We start from the raw sequence: 18,943 nt of genomic DNA, 5'->3' as shown, positions 1-18,943 counted from the left end.
TTTCCGGTACTTAAAAGGGGCCTTCAGGAAAGCTGGGGAGAGGCCTTTATCAGAGAGTGCAGGGATAAGATGAGGGTAATGATTTTAAGCTGTAAGGGGACAGATTTTGATTAGCTATTGGGAAGAATTTTTTTACTGTGAGGGTGGTGAGGAACAGGTTGCCCAGAGAAGTCGTGGATGCCCCATCCCTGGAGGTGCTCAAAGCGAGGTTGCATGGGGCTTTGAGCAATCCGATCTAGTGGAAGATGTCCCTGCCCGTGGCAGGACAGTTAGAACTGGATGATCTTTAAGGTCCTTCCAACCCAAACCATCCTATAATTGTATAAATTCCAGGGCTCCTTCGGTGTCAAAGTTGATGGCTGCCCAAAACGGCAAGATGGTCACCTCACATCAACACACTCTGCTGTGCATTCCTCTCCTTTCAGTTAGAAGTCCCTCTGGGTGCCTTTCATTCAGTTTGGAGGAGGCTGGGCTGGCAAAGTCCCGGGCTTTCTCCTTAGTGACCACCCTCTGTGCAGGACAAGCTCCATGGGAGACAAGTTCCTCATGAGATGTGATTGAGTGCAAGACCCAGCTGGTGGTTTGGCTGCTACCGATGGGCACCTGCACCTCCTACACCTGTAGTGCCTGACCTCCGTGGCCACTTATTTCATCTGTCCCACTGTGGGATTTGCTGCAAGGCCAGCACAGCTGCCATGGCAGCAGCAGAAGAGGGTGCTGTCTAACATCCTTGGGGAACAACAGTGGCTGAATAGGCCTTTTTATGAGAACAGCTTTGCTAAAGGCCTCAGCAGCAGTACCTGAGCTCGCTGGCAGGGAGACAAGATGAATAGTGTGATGCCTTTCAGAGCAAAAGGTGGGTGTATCCTATGAGGTGAATCTGGTAATGGAGTTCCTAGCTGGATCATACCAACCTACGTTCAAATTACCGCACCCACCTAGATACAAATTCGCATACTACACTGCAGTTACACCTCTGGTATTAACATAGTCATTTGTGTGTGGGTGAACATTTAATTTCCCATGAGAAACACTCCTTAGAGTTACTGTCTGTCAGGTTTTTGTTATACATCAAGCCTGTTATACTGTTAGTGCAGACAGCAAATTAGACTGTCTGCGCTATTCTGCAAGCTATCATCTAAGACCAAATTGGGTTAACATTTATAGTTTGTAACACTGCTGCCATCAAATTTCCCCCAAGGCGTGCTTGCCTGATTTCCCTTGGGTTGCACGGGGACAGGGAGTGAAGGAGCTTGCAACTGCAAGCTCCGCTCAGGAACACAGGCTGCAGCCAGGCAGGGGTGGCGAAACGGGCCATTGCCTTTTCCTACTCGATGGTGCCTGAGCTACAAACCAGAGCCAAAGCTGGGCAGCTGGCTGCAGTGACAGATCCAGCTGCACGACCATGCAGAACTTTACAGAAGGGTCAGCATTGACCCCTGTTACAGCCAAGCATTTTTCAGACTTGTGATGCTAAGGAGCAAACTTCTGGTAGGAACTCTCATTTGCAAAGTAATTTGTTACAAGGACACACTGCGTAAAAAGTCACTGATGGTGTAAAAGCAGGGCGCTGCCGTGACCTGAGGAGGGAAGCTGGACCCCGTACAGCGCAGCTGGCATGAATAAAATGGGAAAAGCTTGGTTAAGAGCAAAGACAGACAATAGTCATAGCTTTGTTTTCTTTTATTAATGCTGCCAATTAAAACCTACATGTCTGCTTAGTAGGCTTTGGATATAGACGTTAAAGGAACTCAACTCACAATTATAATGAAAAAGCACTAAACATCTGATTGTTTTTCCATTTAGGTCATGCAGGCTCTACATATGCTTTGTAGGTGTTTTCCATCGATGGTTATTTAATCTTCCCCCACTAACTTGGTCTTCAGGTTCTCACTTTTATTTCTCATTTGCTCCTGCCTTTGAGCAACTCAAGCTTACGCATCTCAAGGTTTAGACTGCTGTTGTAAGGCAGCTGCAATGTGAGTACAATTCATCAAATATGGTATCCTTACAGGAGACAACAACAACAACCACTAAAACAATAACCAGGAGCAGTTGGCTCACGGCCTTATATAGGCACGTGCCTTATATGTAGAAGCACGTGAAATTTAGGAGTTTAAAAATTATAGTGCAGTTCAGAGTATAATATATTAATAATACTTTCATAAATACATATATTTTCAATACTTCACTGTCGATAACAAAATATATTTATAATCTGTCATTATTAAGAACGCAGGTGTTGTACTAGCACTCTACTAGTTTAAAAAAAAATATACGGTTACTAAAAAGTTATTTTTTCCTCCTTCTCTAGTAGCAGCACTGTCTCCTATGAGATATGGATATTCTTCCAGAGTACAGTTCTGAGGTTTTGTAATTTCTTTTAACACAAACAGTATGAATCGGCATAGACTGTATTAGCTTTTGCACACAAGGCACAATAAATTCAGATTCACATATTAACTATTCATAAATACAGTATTTCTCACACATATGTTGCAAAGCTACAGAACAGACACAGCAGTTATGTTCTTCTTTCAAGATGTTCTTTTCAGCACTTTTGTTCTTGAGTTGATTACACAGCCCAGATTTCATTTTCAGATGACCTAACATTAACAGTCTAGGAAGGAATTATCATGTGGGGAAAAGAGGGTATGAGAAACTGAATACTAAGGCGGCCTTCAGCAATTACATATTCAAATTATTCCATAATTTTAAAAATCAGAATTTCTGTTTGGGGCTGTCCATGGGGAAAGATAATCCCATGGTTCCTGTCAATGCTGTTTATTAAAAGATTTACTTACATCACTTCTTAAAAAAACAAAAATACATTAACAATTTCTTTATTTATAGTATTTTAAATTAACCCTAAGTTATTTGCCAGAAGGGGTTCTGATATCTGGACAACAGCCTCTTCTAAAACTGATACCCGTATGCTGAAAAATGTTTAAGTGAACGTCAGTTTTGGCAACATTTTCCCACAAATGTCTAGGGGGACCTATGCCGAATTCTGAGCTGTTGGGAACATATCACCCCTCCTAGGTCTGCATGTGCATCCTGCCCACGTCCCTGTTCTACAGCAGTCTGAGGCTCACGCAGGCGTGCATCACCCACCTTTGCTCTGGTTTCCATGGGGAAGATTTCTAGCAAAATCCTCTTTAGTTCCATGTAGTGTTGCCCTTACCTTATGCATTTCTTTTTCAATATCTAATAGTTAGATTTTAATTTCAATTATAGTCACGTAAACTCAAAGCAACTCCAGTTCATTTCAGTGGCATTATCTTGGATTTACTTATGATGGCTTTGATCAGAATCTGATCTCTTTATTTTTCCTGGATAGATCTGGTTATGTGTTTCACACACAAAATACTGGTCTATTCATAAAGAGGGTGTTATTCTTCTCTGGTTCCAAGATTCTATTGTTTTCATAATGTAAAAGTGGTAAAATTCTATTAGTGTGGACCATATGTGCTATGGATGAACATTGTTTCCTAGGTCATGATAAATGAATAATGTTATTTTTAGAAAAAAATAATAGAGAAAGGAAACAACTGCCTGCATTTTCTGCTTTCTTCAGTCTACCCATCTAGTGCATTGTGCTACTACAGGAAAGCTTAATTTCATATTGATTCTGCTAAAGATAAAGTCACTATCAGAATTTCTGATACTGTAGCTGAGTAGCGTGTTGTGGAATGGCTCAGTTACCTGCTTGAATATTACTTGGTTTTGCAAGATCAATTTGTCATCCCTTGCTTCATCTGTTACCTGTGAAAGCAATTCCTTAAAGAAACAGTAATCAGCTTTTCCATCTGGGTGGGTAACATAGCCTCAGGCTAGACTTACAGGAGGGTAGTATGCGATCACCTCCCCTAATCACATAGCTTGACCTGCTGGAAATGCAGAGCTTGGTAAGTTTTTCCTAAGTGTCAGGATTCATGCACATCTCTTATGTGCATATGCACACACATTAATACTAATGCTTTCCTGGTTTGCAACATAGAAGTGAGGTAATTTGGAATCACCAGAGAAATCCACCTAGGCCATAGTCAGCTTCTTTTACCCCTTCTGGAAAGACAGTGAGTAGGAGCAGACTGTGTGCTAAATTAATTGTCCTCCTACATGTTTCATGGTCTACTTGCAACTTCCTCGATGTAGGAAGTATACTTGCAAGGGATAGAGGAAGAAAGCCGAATAATTATGCAAGTTGTTTGAGATGCTGTAGAAGTTAATATAAGCAGAAAAAGGAAATATTAAAACAAATGCAAATGTAGGAGTTAATCCTATAAATTATTTTTCTTGGAGTAGCTATTGATTTTGTTCTTATTTACATAGAAATAACTGTCTTGAATTTATATTTTCAAAATGACAGAAGTATTTATTAATAAGTCATATATTGTTTCTGACTTTCATTTCACCGCTTCATTGTACTTGCCCTCAACATATCAATGATTGTGTCACGTACACATTATCTGACTTTCTCTGAAGGTTAATTGTTTTCTAATACTTTTGTGTTCCATGCATCACAGTTAATAGAGGAAAAACGCTGATGGGGGCACCGCAGCATATTTTGGAAGATATTTCTTTTAATTTCTATTTTTGTTTTAATTTGTTATCTCATTTCTTAGCTAATTTGAGAAATGAAGAGTAACATTTTTGCCATCACATTTCTTAGCACATTTTTGTCAGAGATTTATTACACAATGAAGTAAATGGAATGGTAGCTTTAAAAAGGAATCACAACTTTATCTCACAAAACATAGCTTAGAGATCATTTTCAAGTAATCACTGTTTATAACAACTTGGTTAAAAGTACTGAATACCAGGTAGCATGTGGCTTTTGACAAAACTCTTAAGAAGGGGCTTTTAAGAGGCCTTGTCATGAATGTTCGAAGTGAAAACCCACAGCCAGCACAACCTATTTGCTGAGATTTGACAAAATACCTGTTTTAAAAGCAAACCCTTTAGGGAGAAGTAAAGAACCTGCTATAAGGACAGTTAGCATTAATTTAGTGCTCTCTCCTGCCCTGATCTGTCTGTGCGATGAAGTAGTATTGAAGTCCTACCTTCATTTACAAAATTACTGCAGCACGCAGTGATGACATGATAGTGCCCCAAATCATGACAACAGTATTTGTGCATGCCTGTTTAGATAGGATCTGAACACTGTCATAAACAGGTTACTGAACTTCCCCAAACTTGGGTTCTTTCTGAAGTCATAGTAATGTTAGATTAATTGGTTAACAACACCTCACAGTTTCATCTGTGAAGAAAAGAGCGGATGTGCTAGAGGTTACTGGAGACAACAGAGGGAGCACTAACCCTTCCATTTCCATTGGCTGGTTCAATAAATGCTCTTGATAACAAACTGGTAAGAAACAATAATTTGAGCTCCCGTGGCTATGCACATCCTGGAAACAGGCAAGATGAAACTACAGTACAGAGAAGGAATGACTAAGGTTCCAACACAATTTGCTGGCAAGGATTTTGCTACTGCAGCTGGGCTACATAACAACAAGTTTTGTATTTTTTTTCCTTCATAGTTTAACTTTCCCACCTGCCCCTAAAATAAAACTTGGCAGCACAGAGAAAGCCAGTTAATTACCTCCTCCCCACTGCAGCTTCAGTACTGTTACTGCTGGTGGTGGTTTTGCTCCCATGTTTTCAGAAGATCAGTTGCCAGCTGTGAGATGTGCTGCCAGGCAAACTTAACATGTGTGGATTCCACTGTGCGGGAACAAACAGCAAAACGTAGCACAAACTTCTCTCGCAGGTGGCATGGGACCAGGTGAATCTTCTTGGCCTCATTTATGCTCTTAAGAAGCGCATTATTTAATTCATTTGAACCCTGAAATAATTGTAATTCAACAGATATGGTGATGAATTTCAGAAGCAAGTTTGGAATATGTAAATCCCTCCAAGCTGCCAAGCCCAAGTACCACCAGTAACATGCAGTCACTTTTCTCATATCTCAGTGCTTTGCCGCCAAAGGAGTACAAAAGGATGATGCACAAAAGATAAGTTTTCAGTCACAAAGATATTTATAGATTAACTGGCATTTAGAAGCAGTGTTCATACTGAGGCATTTGTGTAGCTGACTGCTTTTTTGTGGCCTAAGGTCATGAGCTATATAGCTTTATGTAAAAGCATTCATTATTGCATCCATTTCATTACAGTTTCCCTAGATCTAATCAAACAAATATGGGAGGAAGTTTTGCAAATAAATTTGTAAAACAAACCTTCCAGTCTTCATTTAAGAATAATTGCTGTGAGACTCTTCTGAATATAAAGATGGAAATCTTACCCTTAATTAAGAAACAGCAAAGGTAATGTATCCCTGACATAAGTAAATTACATAATACCAGGAGAAACCCTAAAAAAGTATTTGCCTCAAGTTTTGTCGTGTTTGCCACAGAATCCCAAAAAGTGGACTTTGGGAGGGAGGGTATTTTAGAAATGTGGTAAGCTGACCCTCCCACTGGAAGTAAACAATCTTCTGCATTCCAGGAAACAAAGATATAAATGTTAAATGTCTTGCAGAAGGTCAGAGGGACTCTACATTCATGAAGTACTGAATTTTATCTCCTCCTAGTACACTTCATTCTGCTTGTCTCAAATAGTAAACATGAGGATTTCTCTTAGAGGAACTGTATCCTCCTAATATCAAATCTCAAAAGAAATAGGACTGCATGGAGGAGTACTGCTGCTTTTGCAGGTTCAGCTAATGTAGAAACAATGGTTTTCCAAGTTCATGTCCACCAGCATTTGCAAATAATACAAAAGATGTCATCAGGTTTTAAAAAAATAACTTTAAATGAAAGCAATGACGGAAGGGATCCCAGCAATCTTGGGATTTTCATCCAATTTAGCCACGCAGGATGAAGTGCTAGCTGCATATCTTTGACAGTCTTTGTTACCCAAATTAAAAGAAGCCATCTGTCTAACTTTTATATCAGCAGACTGAAAGATGGCTTCAGCTTTGCTGGGCAGTTTGCCATAACAGCTTAGGCTACACCATGTTGATCTTGAGTGCTATAAGTTTATTCTTTGGGGGAGTATTTTAGCCATTGCATAACCTTTACTCTTTCTATTACAATAGTGGTAACACAGAGTTGCAAGAGATGCTAGGATCGTCTGCACTTTTATTGCAGTGTTCTCTTACTGAACACTGAATGTGAAATAAGAGTCAGAAATGGACAAATCCATCTCTTCGGTAGCAGTTTTGTTACTGTACCAGCATAAGTCTTTTTGAAAACATCTGTACCAGAAAACACATTCTCTCAAAGCTGTGCAATTGTAGCTTGCCTGCTTAGCCTTTTCCGTATAAAAACAAAGCATAAGGGAGAGACAGTTTCCTATTGGCATTAAGGATAAATGTATTATTCGCATGGTTTTGGATCATATTAGAGTTAGATCTGAACCCAAGTCAGAACCTTGTTCTAATTTAGCACAAGTTGTTAGGGAGTTTGGATGACAGCCTGAAATTCATGCCTTAGCATTAGTCTTACAGGAGATATTTATGCAACTCGAATGCACCTAACTAAAAAAAGGACCAGCTTTGGTGTTTTGCAAATCCCCACCCATTATGGGTAACAATGATATACTGCTTACATATCAAAGGTTAAAATGATGATCCTTGCTTTTAATATGAAATGCACAGCACTAACTTTTAGGCAATAGAAGCAGTTGTATGATGTTAAATTAATGCCCTTGGCAGGGGTTATGGGAGAGAAGAGAAAGATTTATATATCTATCTTCTGTTCTACTCTCACAGCTGCACCTAGGGGCTGCTGCAACACTCGGGTGTCATGTCAGATTGAAGTTAGTAGTGTATAATTCTGTCCCAGAGCTCTTAAGAAGCCAGCAGCCAGCTCTGATTAAGTCTGTCACCTTCAATAAGACAGTATTCTCACCCCCTTGGAGAAATGACTAGCTTGACTTGTATCAATCTATAGATGTAACAAGAAAGCCAAACATTAACCCTGTGGCATGATACTTGGATTCCTTCTTTGACATTTGATGACATAGTTATAAATATGAAAGTCACAGATTATTAGTCCATCCATTCAACAGTGTGAAAATCAAAGAAATTAAAAGTCATAACTAAGCAAAAAATAAAAAAGGATTTCTCAAGAACAAAGGCAGGAAAAATATTTCATACTTTTAGAGCTGTGCAGCATTACTGTTCAAATCACTGTCCCTTAGTCCTACTGTAACTACATAAAAGTTGCCTACTTCTAAGATGTATTTTATTATTAATTACAGAAACCACAGGAAGACTTTTAAAAGAGTGATTTAAAAGCAAATAAAGTCAGAAAAATAACTATAAAATGCTCATCATTTAAAAGCATGTTAGTTTTCTTTTCTTTTTTTTGGACAGTGAAGGCAAGTGAGGAAAACATTGCTGTTTCAAGGTTGATTTTCAGCAGAATCACCCCATTATTCCAGAACTTGTCCAGAAATTTCTTAGCTAGGTATCTTGTAAAAATATCTTTCCCTGTTAATCTGATTTCTTCATTTGGAAGGAAGCACCGTGGACAGGAGACCAGATGTAGATGACCACTGTTCTGAGCAAGTGAAAATTCCTGTGTTGCTATGGTCTGTATCCTGAGGAGTGTTCCTTTAAAGTAAATGCAGAACACAGACTAACAGCTGTCTCTGGAAAACTAGTGTTTGCTGGTTTCATGTAAGAGAGCAGCCTACAATGAACATGTTGTTATTGAGTGATAAAAGCAACAGAACCTGTTCTCAAAATCTTTAAAAAGTTCTTGTTAGAAAAGAAATTATAGTCACATTTCCACTTGCTGGAAAAATCTCCACATCCTGTAATTTATCCCTTAGCAACAAATGATTTTTTTCTTTTATTTCAAACAACATAAATTCAAACAAAACGATTTTCTTATTCCAGTCAAATTTACCATTAACTTATTGGTAAAGATTCGTTAGCAGCCAATTGCATCAAACTCAGGTAATTGAGGCAACTGAGTGGCTGAGAAAAAAAATTGTGAAAAGTAGTACTACCATGCTACCCAGAAGGAGCCAAGATGTGCTCATGAGCCTTCAGAAAAGCTAAAATCTTATTTAGGTATCATGTGACCCACAAAACTCCAGTGCTGTTATTATTGTTGCTTGGCATTCAGATTCCAGTGTCACAATCCAGCCCTTTACAAAGACTTCAGTTGCAGGCTTCTCTAATAAATGAGTTCTTTACTTAAAATAAGGCACTGATCCCCTTGTGATGTCTGCTTAAACAACTGAACTCTCCCAGCTACCGCAGTTCTTATGCTCTGAGTGCAAAGTGGGTTTTCTAGCTTTAGTCAGGCAAGGTGTCTACATCAATGAACCTGGCACTTACAGAAATTTGGGGGAATGAAAGACCAAGAGGGGCAAAAGGATTATGTTCAGGAAAAAAAAACAAAACCAGACCAACGCCAAGGGCATTTGGGAAGCTAGCCTCCCATGCAACCTATTCTTACTTATAACTTTCTCAAATTTGCCCCATCTGACTGTTGGTTTTTATAAATGAAAATTTATTCTTCAAAGGAAACAACAAAAAAGTGTTTACTACTCTAATCTTCATGACATTATATATATATATAAAATTGGACAGGAAATATGCACACACAAAAAATTAACTTGACAAGAAACATCTCTCTCACACACACACTCTCTCACACATAATATACAACTGCATAGGGAAATATATTAAAAAGAATCACCTTCATCAAAGTTCATCAAGCATACAATATGTCATTTCGTATGACTGATAGACCATTTTTTTGCCTTGACGATGTATTCCTATACTTGAATTTCTCAAGCATTTGATTATTTTTTAACAAAATTATTTACATGAACTCCCCTTATTTTTCTTTAAAAAAAATTATATATATTAACTTCAAAAACTGTATTCAGTTGCAGGTTATAGTACTGCTATCAAACATGACAGAAGAAATAGGAAATCTTAGCTGCCTTACCTTCAGCCGAAAACAGACTAGTCCCAAAACAACCTCAGCACAGACTTCAAATCTTTCATCCTGAAGGACTAAATGTTCAAATTCATGCGACAGCCTGACGTGCTAAGAAGAGAGAGACATTGTATAAATTCGATTCATCAAGAGAAGAGATGTGCTAAATTGTTTCCATCCCGAATCTCTTTTCTCTGTTCCATCTTCTGATGTGTGATAATATTCACATATCACCATCTGTTTATGTTCACTTGCATCCAATTTATGACTCCCAGAGACCATATTGAGCCATTACTATATTAGTAGCTCAGTCTATCTGAGGCAGTACTGTTTCTTAATGAAACATTTTGGCACAGTTTTATCACTTTCATGATGCTGTATTAACAGTAAATAATGGTAATAATTCTTCTTTAGGTTTTCTACCACTGTCAGGGTTTTTTTTCTAGGAATGGCTGGAGTTCAAAAGATATTGTGAGGAGGAGGGAAGGTGAATAGATACATATAGGGAGAAAACAATAACAATTCCAGTGCAAAACAAGAACTTTTGTAGTAGTTACTTAATATGAGATTAACTGTGACGAAGGGGAGAACTTGCTCACTTTTCTGTTCTGGGTGCCCAGGTTCAGTTGAAAACAATGGTGATGGCAGTACAATCAAGAAAATGGATAGAAAAGCTCAGTCAGCCTGTCCAGAATTACTAGGGAAAGAAGAGTGACACTGGACACCAAGCTGGAGCAATAATTTAAAGTATAAGAAACCAGTGCCCTTCCAAAATCAAACAAATAGGGCAAATACCAACAGGCGTACCAACAGCCACCTGGGAAATCTTCATATCAGTCAGTGATGCTTGCACACTCATACCACAGTTTGTTTTCTTCCAAACAGAAAATTATTTCAGAAGCACTTGATAAAAGAGAACCCATGTCCTTATCAGGTACTTGCAGTACCTTACTCAGTCCCCCTCTCACTGACTGTCATCAGTTTAGTGCTCATGACCCTAGAAAATAATAAAAACGATAAGACAACAGCATCCAGCTGTTAGAATTACAGTTTGTCTTCATGTGATAGCCAGTCTACAACAAAAATTGTCAGCAACATCTAATGATCTTTAAAAATTGCCTAGCTTTCAAATATTTATGATTGCAAATAATTTTATAAAAATAAATAGCTAAGAACATGTCTTTTCCTGCTTTTTCGCTTTGCCTTTTTGCAAGTTCAAGCAAAGATAGCAAACAACAACGAAACATTTCACTTTGGGCCAGGGTCAAATGTGGAATGTTTCATCTCACAGGACCTTTTCCAAATGGATAAGAACAAGGCAAAACAGAAGTTGCAGAAAAGAAAAGAAAAAAAAACCCAGAAACAAAACCCCCAAAACCAACACATTTTGCCATCTAAATCATAGCTTTCTGATGTTTGTTTATTTCTTAAAATAGAAAAACATTGTTTATATTGAATCAAGACATTGCTTCAAAACCTTCATATTGAGCATACTGGTACCCTGTGCAACCAGCCAATCTTACTGTTGTTACCACTTCCTCTCTGCTGTTTGTTACATCTATTTATCATCTTGCTCTAAAATTAGACTGAAAGCTCTTTGAGTCAAGAATGAGACCAAGAAAATGTCCAGTCTTTTCCAGGGCATTTCAATGTTCTGCGAAGATAAAGAGCAGGAGTTTACAGCTATGAAATTTGACCAGAATTATATGTATGCTTACAGATACTTGTATGCATAAGTGCACAGAAAACGTACGTGCAATATGCATACGTGTTGTAATGATTGTTTACTGTCCTCAAGTTCTCCACAAAATTTCGCACTGCATGTACTATGTCTTGGAAATCAAAGCCGTTAAAAAAAGTCGTGTTCAATGAGATGAGAATTTCATAGCTGTTCAGCTGTAGTCACCAAATGACTTTAATAAAAATTTACCTGGTTAAGATCTGAATAGAACAAAAATTTAAGATTTTGCTTACTGTGAGTAGCATGTACAAGAAAACTCCAGACTCATGTTATGCATTTTCTAACAGGTATTTACGTCCAATTTTTGCATTAAAGGATTTTTCCAGAATTTGAAGGCAGCAGTAGCAAGAAAAACATAGAGAAATTTCAGTAAAAGATAAATCAGAATTCTGGAAGCACTTTGTATACCTGTCTGGATAAAAGTACTTTTATCCACAGCCTTAACAAGTAGCAATAATTTGTAAAGCCACTGGGAGGCACCAAATGTTTTAGATTATACAGGACTAGAAAGGCGAGAAAGTGCACATTTAACTGGTTTCACCTGCAATAGCTTTGCTTAACACATTTACCCAAGGCCATGCACCTTTGTACTATAAGCTATTATCCCGAATTGCTTTTACAAAGATCATTGCAACCAAACATAATGAAACGCAATATAGTTAAATATTATTAGGCCGGCAAGTTCAAACTCTGTAAAATCAAAGGTCCTTTTAGGTACCACACCTGCCTCTGTGAGTTCAAGAGCTCTGTGAGACCCACACTCTGGATGTGAGCATGGTAATAACTCAGAGGAGAACACGTGCGGCTTTAGTGTTTCAACTTTTCAAGGCAGGCAGCTAAACTGTGACAATAACGTCCTGTTTGGATAACTGTGGGCATTAAAGCTGTGAATAATAAAGAAGGAGAGGTAAAAACTGACAGGCTGTTCTCAGTTTTCTGCTGAATGTGTACATACCAAGCCCAACCTATGGATATTTTAACCCTCAAAATGCTGTTGATTTTGACATTTGTGTCATGCTATGTCGCTAACACCATTAACCTGAAGATGATGTTCAAATATTAACCTTTAAAAATTATTTTATGTAACACTGTTATATATTTTAACAACAAAAGGGGATGTACCCAAACCAACTCACATACTGTTTCTAGCAGTATTATTTGGACAATCCCTTTATTACATGGGTTCCCAAAGTGGAATCACACGTTAGTAGCCTGAAAAGACTTGGTATATAGGAATAGAATACCAGCCCTTCTCTTCACAGTGAAATTTAGCAGATTGAACAAAAGAAGCTTGTAAGGAACTTTTGTATATCACTGTCTATCTCAGGTAAATAACTTGCTCTTCTGCAGTGAGAAAAGAAACAATAAAGGAATCTTATTCATTTGGTTATTCATGATTAAGGGAAATGTTCTACACAATTAATAATAGGAGTAATAAACTTGTGAGGCATTAAGATGTGGTCCCTATTTAAAAAAAAAAATTTGTGTTTGTGTTTGTGTTTGTGTATGTATATGTATATGTATATGTATAAAGATAAATACTTCTATATGGAGGTATTCAAAATTAATCCTGATTTTTGGGTAAAGCCTTCAAGAACTAAAATAGTTTTTATCTGAAGGAAGCTTCTCTAAATATCAAAGTACATTAATGTGTCTATGCAAATAAGCACACCTGCCTACCCTTAATCACTTCATACTTTCCTCCTGTAGATTTTACCTCTCTGCCTGCATTAGCTTGCATCCCACTGCACTCTGAAGGAAAATACTGTCAACAGGCCTTCTCAACATCCACTTGGACTATGCCCTATTAAAATGCGGACTATGCCCTATTGAAATGCTATCTCTGGCATTGTTGTTCCAGTTTCTTGATCTTTGCTGTTAATTTTTAATGGAATTAATTATCCTCCATGAAGAAAGAAGGATGTGGTAGAGAGATTTCTTCTGGTCCTACAAAGGAGTCATCTGAGTCTGAATATTTGTGGGGGTCACATACAAAACCATTAACAGCTAAATTTCTCAAATTACTTCTGAGTTCTTTGAAAGGACTTGAACCAACAAGGGAGTAATGTATGGTCAAGCAGTCTGAAAATGGGCCATTTATAAATGGGATATTTGGGTTTCACATTTATACTGACTCTGAGTGCTTGGAATCGGTCCAGAAGACTGTTATTGTTGTTGGGTTTGCCCACTTTGTACAGCTCCTCTGTGGCTTTGGGACTTACCTCCAAAATTTGTATTTTTCTCTCTCCACATCCTTCAGAGATGACTGTCATCCCCTTTACCACTGCTTTAAAACCTATACTTTGCAATAGATTAATATTACATGATGTGTGGGAAAGGAATGCATAACCAGAAGTTCTGGAAGACAAAAGTTACTGTATCTAAATCCAAGTCACACATTCTCATCTCCCAGGAATATTTTAGTTCCTAAATGCCTTCTTCAGTACAAGCAAATGCCAGATTGCAGCGGTTATATAGTCATTTTGATGCAAACTTTAAGGCTGCAGATATAACAAACATCTTTTTCTTAAGATGTACTAATAGAAGAGGAGGGGGAAAAAAAGAAAAAAGAAAGAAAATACAGGTAGGTTTTCCTGGTAGTTTACATTCAGGAAAAAAAAAGAAAAGCTTGTGAAGAGAGAGTTGCAGATATCTTTGATCTTCCAAGAAGCTTTCTAAACTCACACCAAGTAGGGTGGCTTCTTAAGGGTATGCAGTGTTTTCTTCCTTTGTATTACCTCAGAAGCTCATAACTGCTGAAAATCTCAGATCACTTTGTAACACACTGCTGCACAAAAGGAGCCTAACTAAAAGTCTATAAACACTGGATGAATCTTGCTACATTCTTCTATGACTTAGGAGCTGAAGTGTCCTGTTTTTTTTCCTGGGTGATGACAGAATCTCTGTTGGGATTTGTGCAAACTCAGAAAGGATCTGAAACCCCAGATCCCAAACCTTCACTAAGGCTCACGCCTGCATCTGAATAGGCATGCCTTAGTTGCTGTTGTATAGCATGAATAGGAATGACATGCCCTTCACACAGATATGTTGACGTATGAAAACTATGTGTTGTATGACTGCATGCTACATCACAAATGTAGGTAGCCCCTTCCCTAGGTTCCAGCCCAAGGAGATGTTTCAAACCACTGTTCTTCTGCCTGATTGTGTGCCTGGCTCTTTCCTTGGGCAGCTCCTTAATAACGCAACACAGAGAGGTAGCCTCTTCCCTCTTTGCCAGCTCCAGCCACTCTGCTCTTCACTTGGAGGCTGCAATACCTGCTTCTGCCATGGTTCCTGGATCTCTTTTCATTCTACCTATGTCCGCTTTATGACCCACTGTAATAAATGAAGCTTCAGAAATTATTTAGGCAACTACAGGGCTTCACTTAAAACAGAGCTAGAAGTCTCAAGAACACAAGATGCAGTACCAACTATTTCTACCAACTATTCTTTTCAAAGACTGCCTTTGTCAGCAATGTGAATATAAAAGCTGTTACTTACAAGTTGCCATGACATGTTTAAAAGAAAGTAACTTTTCAAAGCGAAGCACTAGGGAAAGCAATGTTAACAAGCGAAGTTAACTTTCAAATTATTTTTGTTTGGAAACTGGTCTATAGGTTGGAAAACCCAATGTCAGGCTGGTTAACATACTTCATTACTCTACTACCAAAAGAAAAGTAATCACAAAAAATGTGGAACCAAAGATAATTCCTGAGAAGAGAGAAAACTGGGCAAGATTTGAAACACATTCTATAAAGTTATTTTGTGGCTATTGATATAACTTTAACAACATGTCTGCAAACTCACAAGAAACATCTTAAATTCTGCTGAAGAAGGGAGCAAATGATATGCAATAATTTCTTGAAATGAAAGCTCAACAGAGAACTGCTGGAGATAGAATTGACTCTTTGTAAAAGCCTCTTTGGAATCCACTGAATTTAATCATCACTCATTTGGGAGGTGAGGAGAAACTAACTTAATGGGTCCGGTTTGACAGATGTATATAGTGACCAAAGTTCTGCACTTAATTACCCCTCTCACCCTTTTGAAGTTCCAAACATAAGGTCATAACTTATTTTTTTCTGTATACCATGGAACACTTTAGTCCTCAGTGAAATATTAAACATACACACTTAATTCAACAAGCCCACAGAAACCTAGCTGTCTGAATTACCTTTACAAGTACATGTTAGAGTTTTACTTTGGAGTCAGTATCTAAAAAAAAAATTAAAGATTGATTTGCTTAGCCTTCTTGATCTGTGTTATCACAGGAAGTATAAAAAATGGTCTTCAGCTATGATTATAGGAAGACAAGCACTTTGTGGCTGAACAGTCAGGGAAATGTTTGGGAGACAGGGAAAGAGGGAACTTACTGAATGTAAATAGTAACCTGCAGAAATCAGCCTAATAAAAGGTCATGTAATTGATATGGGGTTTCCAACTCTGTATTTTCCAAGGAAGAGATTTAGCCCTACTTAAAAACTTGGCACCATATTATAATAATGACACTCTCCAGAAACATAACCTGAGAGAGACCCCACTAGAAACTGTAATGATAGCCTAGTAAAGTGATAATAAACCTCATATCAATTTTTCATCACATTGCCACAAGGATGACAGAACATCAGCATTGCCACTGTTGTCAAGATCTGTTTTTTAAAGCATCGTTAAGGACAAAAATCCAATGCAGATATCTGTATAGATGGTTGAAAATTATAAGATGATGAAAATTAGAAGTAAAAAGAAGGTACTGTTCATCCCAGAGTGTTTTCAAATCAAAAGGGACTTCGTCACGCTACGATGGTACAACAGTAGAAAAAAAAATTCTTAGGAATTAATTTATTTAGTACCACAAGGAAAGGAATGTGTGTCTGCAGAGAGTTTGGCATACTAGACCAGACTATTAGCTAATGGATATTTTTGTAAATATTTAGAGCCAAGACGTGGATCTCCCCTCACTAAAGTTTCCCTAAACTTCATAAAGATGAAAGGTATGCTTGAATTTAACTTTACTGCTACAGAGGAAGTACATATAATTTAGACTGGTGCCAGGTGTGGGTTTTAGTGTTTAAAAAAACCCTTCTTTTTGCATGCTTGTACTTATGCATAACAATGTTAACAAACTGTAAATTGTACACATCTTTTTTTTTTTGAAAACAGATGGACTTTAGACATGAAATCAAGAACAACAGATAGATATTCCTAGTCAGTTACTGTATCATAAATGCAGCCCAACAGCCTTAATAGCACATTAGTAAAATAAATGTCATGATTAAACATGTTTTCCCCAAATAAAACCATTAAAATGCCATAGCTTAGTTTCAAAGAAAAATAGGGTCCCATATTGTGGAAATTCCAAATTCCTAGACTTTTCTTCTCTACAGATTAACACAAAGCATGACAGTTTCGATCCTGCTATGGTATGAATTGTGATACTACATGGGGCAAACTAGCAGTACCCCTGTTGAACCCCACTGTCCAAAACCTCTTATCTGTGCTTTCTGTTGTGTACAGAAATCATGGAGAGTAGACAGGTAGAAAGCTCATTTTCATTTGCCATCCCACTGTAGGTTACATAAGAAAGAAGAATCCAGTCACCTTGCGGATGTGCTCCTGCAGTCCTGTGACTCCGTACATCCGCAGAACGAACCAGAGTTTCAGGGAGCGGAACCTCCTCCCCAGGGGGATTTGCCAGTGCTGCAAGCCAGGCAAAAGAGAGGGCACTCACATTAGAAGTCACCATTGCAGTGATACTGCAGAAATTGTACATTCTGTAATGATTTTGAAGCATACCACATTGCCACATCTACAGACAGTTGCTAGCGATGGGTCAAATGACAATAGAAATATCTATTTCTAGTTAATGCCCTGGTGTGACTGTTTAATACTCAAAAGTTTCATACGAAAATTGGAATAGAAGATTGGTGTCAGAATGGAGGGATCACAAGGCAAATCAAGTTTTCCTTGTGCATCCTGAATTCTTCTCGAAGGCTCTGGAAAAATAAGTGTCTCTGACATGTACATGGAAGCTCATGTACTTTGGCTTCCTTACAGCTGTGGAGCTAGCATCTACAATGGCAGGCCCATTTTCCATTCCAAAACAACAGAGTTTCTGCTGGTTAAAGGTTAAAACACAAGCACATATTTAATATTTATTACCCCCTATATTAAGCTGGGGAGGGACAGTTTACAGAGGTTTGTAGTGATAGGACTGAGGGCAATTGGTATAAACTGGAGAGGGGCAGATTTAGACTAGAGATAAAGAAGAATTTCTTCATCATGAGGGTAGTGAGGCACGTGTTGCCCAGGGAAGCTGTGGCTGCCCCATCCCTGGAGGTGTTCAAGGCCGGGCTGGATGGGGCCTTGGGCAGCCTGATCTAGTGGAAGGTGTCCCTGCCCATGGCAGGGGAGTTGGAACTAGATGATCTTTTAAGGTCCCTTCCAACCCAAACTATTCTATGATTCTATGATTAAGGAAAAAAAAATTCTTCAGGACATTTCTTGCTACTGCCTAAATCTCGGGATATTACACATGCAGGATGATTTCTGCTTTAAAACAACTTTTTTTCAAAAAAAATTGATCATAAATTTTCAGCTTGAGGAATATTACAAATTTAGCAAGCTGCACCTTTTCTGGAAAGAAACATCAGGTTTTAAAGGTTATGATAGTAATTGAAAATAAAAGCACTGTAAATTTCAGTGTATACAAATAATAGTATTAATTATTACATTGGTGCTGTACTTACCCGATAATCTGTTACAAGGCCTGGAAGTTAAAGAAAAAAAGTTCACATTGCTTTGTCACAACAGCCAAACCCTACAATCATTCTAACGCTATTGAAAAAAAGCTGTATCTTATCTACTCTTTATGTTTTCTACAAACTTCAGCATCATCAGTGTCAGCAGAACCACTAAGTACCTAGTAGGACACTTAACAGGATTCTAAATGAAGACACTTGTAGTAAGCTTCATTTCTTTGCTGGTCAGGATATACTACTAACAAACAGTTTTCAGGAGAAGAAACATAATTTTCCTTCTATTATAATTCAGATCATCTGGAGACAATGAAATAAATACTATGTTTATTTTCCTCTTGTAAAGAAAAGAAGTAGTAGATAAAAAGGCAATTATTAATCCTGTTTGAAACAGTTTGCAGAGTCCCAAAACTCACTTCTTCGCTCATTTTCTGTTTCTAACTACCTCTTATACTAATTCATGTATTTGTTGCTAATTCTGCAGC

The 18,943-nt window shown here is 38.0% G+C and overlaps 1 protein-coding gene across 3 annotated transcripts in view; it reads right to left on the bottom strand.

Moving 5' to 3' along the window:
- Positions 1-1,659: 1,659 nt before the first annotated feature.
- Positions 1,660-18,943, bottom strand: part of DDC (dopa decarboxylase) — a 74,121-nt gene continuing 56,837 nt past the window's right edge. For all 3 annotated transcript variants that reach the window (XM_054058580.1, XM_054058579.1, XM_054058577.1), the window contains 4 exons: positions 18,450-18,469; positions 17,302-17,400; positions 9,972-10,073; positions 1,660-5,845 (listed from right to left, as the gene is read on the bottom strand). In XM_054058580.1, the coding sequence (XP_053914555.1) occupies positions 5,630-5,845; positions 9,972-10,073; positions 17,302-17,400; positions 18,450-18,469 (437 nt within the window). In that variant the 3' untranslated portion in view covers positions 1,660-5,629. The remainder of the gene's footprint in view (positions 5,846-9,971; positions 10,074-17,301; positions 17,401-18,449; positions 18,470-18,943) is intronic.

Source organism: Cuculus canorus, chromosome 2, assembly GCF_017976375.1.
Source record: "Cuculus canorus isolate bCucCan1 chromosome 2, bCucCan1.pri, whole genome shotgun sequence".
In the NCBI taxonomy this organism is placed as follows: Eukaryota; Metazoa; Chordata; class Aves; order Cuculiformes; family Cuculidae; genus Cuculus; species Cuculus canorus.
Note: the sequence above shows the minus strand (reverse complement) of the source record. Positions and strands in the feature narration are given on the sequence as shown.